General features: G+C 37.2%; 1 protein-coding gene across 15 annotated transcripts in view; it reads right to left on the minus strand.

Annotated features, from left to right (window-relative positions):
* The window catches only part of SLC8A1 (solute carrier family 8 member A1), a 202,213-nt gene that overhangs the window by 20,597 nt on the left and 172,971 nt on the right, over positions 1-8,645 (minus strand). For 13 of the 15 annotated variants that reach the window (XM_015817951.2, XM_015817955.1, XM_015817950.1 and 10 more), the window contains 2 exons: positions 6,764-6,894; positions 3,737-3,836 (listed from right to left, as the gene is read on the minus strand). In XM_015817951.2, coding sequence (XP_015673437.2) covers positions 3,737-3,836; positions 6,764-6,894 — 231 coding nt within the window. The remainder of the gene's footprint in view (positions 1-3,736; positions 3,837-6,763; positions 6,895-8,645) is intronic. The other 2 variants (XM_015817957.1, XM_015817956.1) reach the window with 2 other exon arrangements.

The raw sequence follows: 8,645 nt of genomic DNA on the forward strand, positions 1-8,645 counted from the left end.
AAATAGAAAGACTGTGGCAAAAGCAAGCAAGGGTAGTACCAATAGTAATAGGCACCTTGGGTGCAATCCCAAAACAACTGGAGCACCACTTGAACACCATTGGCATTGACAAATTCGCCATTAGTCAATTGCAAAAGGCGGCCTTACTAGGAACTGCTTCCATCCTGCGACGATATCTGTAATACCATCAAACATCCACGTCTGCCTATCCCAGGTCCTTGGTAAGGACTCAATAGGTAGGCAAAATGCCAAATCCAGTCTGAACATCGGGCTCACTGTGCGATGATGATGATGATGATGATGATGATGATGATGATGATAATAATAATAATAATAATAATAATAATAATAATAATAATAATAATAATAATAAAGTTGGAAGGGACCTTGGAGGTCATCTAGTCCAACCCCCTGCTCAGGCAGGAAACCCTATACCATTTCGGACAAAGATGTTGAGATCTTGGAAAAAGTTCAGAGAAGAGCAACTAAGATGATCAAAGGCCTGGAGACTAAAACATATGAAGAACAGCTGTAGGACTTGGGTTTGCTAGTCTAAAGAAAAGAAGAAATAGGGCTGACATGATAGCAGTATTCCAATAGCTGAGAGGCTGCCACAAAGAAGAGGGGGTCAAATTATTCTCTAAAGCACCAGAAGGCAGGACAAGAAACAATGGTTGGAAACTGATCAAAGAGAGAAGCAACCTGGAATTAAGGAGAAAGTTCCTAACAGTGAGGACAATTAACCAGTGGAAGAGCTTGCCTTCAGAAATCGTGGGCACTCCATCACTGGAGTTTTAAAGAAGAAACTAGACCAGTGGTGGCGAACCTATGGCACGCGTGCCAGAGGCGGCACGCGGAGCCCTCTCTGTAGGCACATGCCATCGCCCCAGCACACGTGGTCTCTAAAAGTTCGCCATCACTGGCCTAAGGCCAGCCAACCTGGAGCCGCCATTGGGGAGCCCACCATCCCACCCGCCAGAGACCCCCTGCATCTCCCCCAACCCTGCCCGGCTCCCACAGGTGTCCCTCCCCATAAGCAACATCAAGGTGGCCACGCCCACCCCGGCCATGCCCACCCAATCTGCCATGACTACTGCAGCCACACCCATCCAGTGGCCACGCCCACCCAGTCTGCCCAGCCCACTAGCTGCACCTGCCGAGTGGGCCATATCCACCCGGCACCCGGCGATATATAAGTGGGTTTTAGGTTGCAGTTTGGGCACTCGGTCTCTAAAAGGTTTGCCATCACTGAACTAGACAGTAACTTGTCTGAGACGGCATAGGTTCTCCTGCTTGAGCGGGGGGCTGGACTAGAAGACCTCCAAGGTCCTTTTCAGCTCTATTCTATTCTAGCTGATAATGCAAGTTGGGAAGTACTTCCTGAAAATAATTCATTTTCCAATTTTTGCATCATTAAAAAAATTCAAGAGTGTTAAGAAAAATCAATTGATTTTTTTTTGCTCTAAATTAAACATTTCTTGAGGGCCAGAAACACCAATGGAGCTTGTATTGTTATATGATTTATTACTCCAGTCTGACCTCCTTTTAATTATCTTTTCAACTAGTAGGATAGCAGATAATCATGCTGAGGTGCAAGTAATAAGATCATTATTTCTGATGCATAGAAGCAGCAGCACAATTATCTATCCTTGGAGAAGATATGATGCATTGGAAACAGTGATTCATGTAGCCAGCAAAGCTGGCTGAGGAATTCTGGGAGTTGAAGTCCACAAGTCTTAAAGTTGCCAAGGTTGAGGGCCCCTGATGTAGGTGAACTTGCCATGAATATTAACAATGACAGTGTGCCTTCAGTTTATGAAGCAATGATCAGAAAATCCTGCTCATGGAAGCAGTATATATACGGTTAAAATATAATTTATCAATTCTACAATCTGCCTGAATTATAGTTCTATAATTTGTCTGTATATAGTTAAAGTGAAAGAAATGTAGTCAATAATTCATACATCATATGAAGCCACAATTCTATTAACTATGGTTTAAATAATAACTGGGTGGATTTGCATCATATCCTACCCAATATAAAGCACCACAGGTCACAAACAACGGATATTCTAATCTAAAATCAAACTACATTATGGAAGGGCACAATTATGAATCTAGTCCCTTCATATTCATGGCAATGATATCTGTCAGGAGGCTCAAAATCTGTTGAGATGGTGGGATCATGAATGAAATGCTACATGTGCATGCAGTGACTCATGTCTATGTACAAAGGGTCTTTGATCCAATTCTGCACCAACAATCTTAAAGATGTTGACCCTTCCCAATGCCCATGTTTCTTATATAAAATAAGACCCTCTTGTTCTTATTTTTGCTTCAACTCTGTAAGAATGTTAGTCTTGCCTAGAAAAATAAGCCTTATGTTCTTAATTCATATCCAATTTATTGAAGTTGGACTGATATAGTTACTGCAGTCAGATGTCTAGATGACACTTGTTAAATATATTGTACTTAACATACTTTTCATTTGAGTGTTTTTTTTAAAATAATAGACAGTCTATTTATTCTGGCAAGTCCAGATATAATAGTACAAAAGAAAATGTATTTCAGTGGTATTGAGGGATCTTAAAATAGTTTAGAAAGAAAGCAATATCAAATATGGAAATTCTTTGCAAATTGGAAGATAATATCTTGCAATGAGTGTGTATCCACAGTGAAATAATTTTTTAATTTGTCAAATATTCTGTGAAGTCAGACTATCAAATAATTACATTAGGTTATACAATATAGCAGACTGTACTGGGAGACATGTATGCATGTACAGTACATGCATGCACAGATGCACAGACTTTTAAAAAACATTTTATAATCACAGATATTATGTATTATTTACTCTATCTTTCCCTTTCTTTTTCGAAGGAACAAAAGATGACCTGCATGAATTTCCCAAGAGTCACTATTCAGATTAAATTCTACTTAATGTTAACGTATTTGCTATACTAACTTAGAGTAAATTGAATTCAGAGCTACAAAGAACACATGACTATGTTCTACTATTACTTTACTTCTCTTTCAACAGACTTATTACACCCTATTACAATAAACAGAAATACACAGCTGCAGTTCTTAACTGTTACACCCCATGTCTCCCCATAAAAGGGACAACATGATTTTCAAATAGTAAAACTGCATTTACCCAGAAGCTTTGAAGATCATTCAGAAGGCAAGGGTACACATTTTTGGTATAATTTAAATGGGGAAAGCTAGAGTCATCATAGCAGGGAAATGATGCGGACTAGGCAAGTTGTACCACATTTGCCTGGGTTGAAAGTTGCCAAGGGGTGGTCTGGGAGTTTGGGATTTTATTTTTTTTCTATGCTTTTTAAAACTGTTAAGCCTATTTCACAGCTCACAAAACACAGGCACAATTTGCTTTGTGCTTAAAACAAAATGAAGCTGCAATACTGATATTTGGAAGCTAGATTGCCAAACTGCCATGGGCACCACAGAAAGAGGCTTTGGAGACACAAGGTATCCATCCATGATATAAAATAAAAGAACTTCTCCATCAGAGAGATGTATGCAATGCAGATTTAAAGACTAATACACTGAAGTTACAATGCTAAAGCTATCTACTTTTTTTAAAAAAGGGAGACTGCTTCTTCCTTTGTCATAGCTCCTGAAACAAATGCAAGCTACCAAAATTAACTTGATAACTTCAGGCTAGGAAAATGGCAAATTGTAATTTATGGTATTTATAGAAATAAAAACTTACCAGCACTAACAGTGATAGCCTCAATGAACTGTTCTCTCCAGCTGTTAGTTCCAACCACAAGAGCTAGATTTGTCTTCTTAATAAGCTTGTCCACAGTGTTCTGCAGATGGACAGACAAAACATGGATTATGTGGTAAATGTAAAGGATGCTGGTTAGCATTAGAGCATGGATATCAACATCAAGTGGATGAAATTAAACAAATATGCAAAAGTATCTTGCTTTAAAAAGACTTGAAATATTTGTGCAAAGTATTTCTTAATGGTGCCTTGTAATCAGACCTACAAAAAGATGATTTGCACATTTTCATAAAGTATTAGTCCATCTATATTTGATGCAGTGAAAAGGAAGTCTTATTTTCTTTGGACATCTTCTTAATAGTTGTTATTACAATAGTAAACTTTTGGCAAATTGGTAAGACCTGTTGCCGTCAAGGCGGAATGATCTATTCATTTTCTGCCAATCTGCTTCATTTGTAGGGCTGGTTCTTAGGAAAGACTGATTTGTTATGGCTAATATGCAAAGAAAAAGATAGCCAAGAAAGGGTGAATGATCCATTCCTCCCACATAATTTGCCTGCATTACATTCCATGAATCCGCCATCATGAAGTCCCTGGATGTTTATGATAACTGGACAAATGATTAAATACAAATTAATGCTACTATAGATATTGCTCAATTTATGACAATTGGGACCAGAATTTCCACTGCTAAACAAGGCAGTTAAGTGAGTTATGCCCAATTTTATGACCTTTTTGCTGCAGTTGTTAAGCAAATCACTGCAATGGTTAAGTGACTCATGAACTTAATACTATTCACTTCATTAAGTGAGCCCAGGTTCTTCCATTGACTTTGCTTGTCAGAAACTGGCTGGGAAGGTCACAAATGGCAATCAAGTATCTCTAGGACAGGGGTGTCAAACTGCCGGCCCGCGGGCCGCTTTCATCATACCGGAGCCGCGCCCACCCCATTGCCGGCAATGGCGAAAAAGCTCCAATATGTCGCGCGACGTCACGAGTTTGACATGCCTGCTCTAGGATGCTGCAACAATTACCAAATGCCTGGATTTTGATCACATAACCATAGGGATCCCCTTATATAACACCTTATCTAGTTTATTTTATAGGCTTCTTTTGCACTGAAACCTCTGAACCACATTCAGACCAATCTACTATGCATAGCGAGGAAAAGTAATTTTACAGGGGGCCAGAGCATTGGCTCACCTATTTCTTCCCTGAATTGGTAAGGCCTGTGATTAAACTGGGGATAAAAAAAAGACAACTTAAAAAATAGTCATCAAGGTGCCATGTAGAAACTCCTGACACATTGATGTATCTCTGAAAATAAATTAATACTTCAGAAAACTGCACTTAACTGACATATTTGCTTTACTACAGCTAAACTGGACATTTACAACTTTTACCGATCTCCTATACATTTAATAACCTTGAGATATGCTTATAGAGCAGACTTATAAAAACTTTGCTTTCAAGCTAATGTACCTCATAATATTATAAAATTGAATATGAAATATATAATCATGCATACTTCATTTTCTTTACAAATGATTGATTTGAGCTACACCATGATTTAAGTTCAGTGAGGTTGCCTGCAACCATTCAAAATTACTCTCTAAGGGAATTGATAAGAGAATATTTTGGCTAAGCTGCATAAAACAAATAATAAAAGAACTAAAAAGGATTGCTTATGTCGGTGATTCCTGTATAATTCCTGTATAATGAAATTAATACAGAATGGTATAAAATTTTAATATATAATTTAAAATTATCTTCAGGGGATGCAAATAAAAGAAAATCAAATTTAATTTTAAATTTCCAATAATTATTAATCATGTAAATAATATGGTGCTTCTGTTTTAAATAGTCAATATGGCATTGTGCTTAATGAGCTAGATTAGATGTGCATTCATATTCTTCTTTAGCTGAAAAGTTGTTTCAGTAAGAAGTTAGGTATTATCTCAAACTTAACCACTTGATCCATAGGATAAAAAGAAGGGATAAAGCACCTATGCTATTAAAAAAATTGTTCATGATTTTTTTACATTTAAAGTTTGTGTGTAATGTTCTTATTTGAAGATGTAGGAGGTGACCAAATACACCATCAGTTTGGAGTCTATACACTACCAAAAGAGACCCCCCCTCACACTTGAAGTCCATTTGCCTTGACAGTTAGTAGATCAGATTCTTGTGCTGAGATTGCATGGAATAAACTTATAGTACTTTTGAACTGTATCCTCTCTCCTGTTTTCTTGCACCTGACTGAAATCATTTGTACAATCTGAGAACTGTGTGTAATTTTCTTATTCGAACTCATTTTTACATAATATCATTGAAATACGTAAATAGACTTATTAATATTTTTGGAAATCCCACTAGGAAAAGGCAGAAAGGAAAGAGAGAGAAGGAAGGAAGGAAGGAAGGAAGGGAGGGAGGGAGGGAGGGAGGGAGGGAGGGAGAGAGAGAGAGAGAGAGAGAGAGAGAGAGAGAGAGAGAGAGAAAGAGAAAGAGAAAGAGAAAGAAAGAAAGAAAGAAAGAAAGAAAGAAAGAAAGAAAGAAAGAAAAGAACATGGCTGTGGCTGCAGTTTATCTTCCTATGAATATATTTGATAGCTTAAAAATCTAGTTCTTAAAGGTGAGCTGGCAAAGTTTAGTGAAATAAAATTTCCTACAGAATACATTGTTGCCCTTCTTTAAAATAGATGCTGCAACATAATAAATAATACATAATAAATAAAAACATCAGAAAATTAGCCAAATTATTTCAACTCTATAATTTTTATGAATTGCACAATTTGCCTTTTCTCAGAACAAAATTCTAATTGCACAGGCCTATTTTGGGTGTGTGTGTGTGTGGGGGGGAATTCCCTATAAAAATATAATCCTAGGTTACCACAGGACAGATATGGAATAGAGCTGTAATAACTTAATAGCTGTTTGTTGTCAGATGGTGCCTGAATTAAATACATTAAATTAATGGTAATAATGACTTTAGATGTCTCCATACTATACCTTGAACTCGTAGGACTCTTCAATAATCACTTCTAGCTTTGTGTGCTCCCCCAGAATGGGGCGCCCCATTTCAGCAATGCGGCGTTCTTCCTCTTCTTTGCTTGTCAGAGGCTGCTTCTCTTCGTTCTCCTCTGGGGATGGAGAAGACAAAAAGAACCAGTTGAGGGATGATGAATCTATTCCCTTTTCTGCAGCCAGCTCCTGTTTATCCTCCAACATACTGGCAAAAGCAGGCAAACCACTGTTACAGGAATATTCCACCAGGACAGCCTCCTGCATGGTAAGGATTGAAGTTTGCTCTTCCAGATAGTTTACCTGGAAGTATCAGGAAATTATATCATGTTCACACCTCTTCTGCATGTCAAAGAAGTGCTTCCTTTCCTCCCTTGTGCTTTTTAAGGGAATCACAATTTAGCAGGTGGCTCTTTGAGTTGCTCTTTGCAACTGGGAAACAGAAAGGAAAGATCAATCTAGGGATTCACAGGTCAATGTGACACACTACCTAATGTGGTTGCTTTTAAACAGATCTACTCTTAATTAAGGGTGTGTCTAAATATGAAATATATGATTGTAACAGATGCTGATGTTTGCCTGCTGTGTGAGTATTTGTCTGATAATGAAATGAACTATGTCTTCCAATTGAGCATAGACTCAGTAGTAACCCCAGTGTGTATATTGTTGTCAATCGCACATCCCTAAAAAGTCCTTTTTTAAAAAATATACAAAATAAGAAACAAAAGGTAAGAAGGGCAGAAAAAGAAAATGATGTTTACAACGAAAACACAATTTTTCTGGGCACCATAGAATAGTTAGGAATTTTTATACAGCAAGTAGCAACTTTGAAATTGCAAAGTGATGAGCAAGTATTTTAGATTGACTGATTGGTGTTCAAGCAAAAGCAGACAACATATCCACAAGAGAAATATAAAGAAATATCTTTGGTCAATATTAGCTCATGTGTTTCCAGGTTCACAGAGCCATTTTGTCCTGTTAGGATTGTCTGACAATTGCCATTTAGCTGCAACTCCTAATAACAACTTAGTGTTTATAACCATGATAAGACAGAAAGGGGTTAGAGTTTTGGGCACCTCTTTATTGCCCTCTACCCAAATATGGCAAGGAACCCTGTCCTCTCCCCAAAGAACATGTGTTTAGATTTGTACATATAAATGACAATCTATAGTACTCCTTTCCTTGATTGTGTGAAAACAGACTCAGAGAAAATTAGGCTCAACAGAACATCATCACATTTGAGTTTAATATTCCTGGTGAAGCGAGATACAACATATATTGTGTTCATGTTAATCTCAATCTTTCTCAAACTATTATTGTAGGTGTCTCTGCATCCTAATGAGAAGGTTGCTGTGACATCTTTCTTTTCCCCCCATGGTTTTTCTCTCTTGGAATATAATCCATACCTCTTTTTTATTATTATTTTTATTGTGGCCTCTGATATCATAACATATATTGGCTGGAACAAAAGGCCTGGAAAGGTCTCCATCATTTATTCTTATTTTCATTGATTATTAATTTTTTATGCTGTCTTGCTGTTACAGTGACAATGGGCGATTTAAAATATAAAAAAATCTATCAATAAATATCAATCAATAAAATCAATATTGATTTAAAAAAATAAAACTTATTTAAGTTTTATACTACAGTTTCTGCATATTTCTCACTTTATAATGGAAGCAATTTTTTATTAATAATTTTTGGTGACTGTTCTGACAAAAATCAATGGTATATTAAGGTTCTAGAGGGTTGCAAATAAGGACTTTGGGGTTGCTAGTAGCTCTGGGGTTACAGGTTTCCATCCTTCATTTAAAGAGACACACAGATACCTGAATTCTTCTCTGCCTCAATTATAGGTGGGGTTGTGTCT

The sequence above is a fragment of the Protobothrops mucrosquamatus genome, unplaced genomic scaffold (genome assembly GCF_001527695.2).
Source record: "Protobothrops mucrosquamatus isolate PMUCROS unplaced genomic scaffold, P.Mucros_1.0 scaffold658, whole genome shotgun sequence".
NCBI classification, from domain to species: domain Eukaryota; kingdom Metazoa; phylum Chordata; class Lepidosauria; order Squamata; family Viperidae; genus Protobothrops; species Protobothrops mucrosquamatus.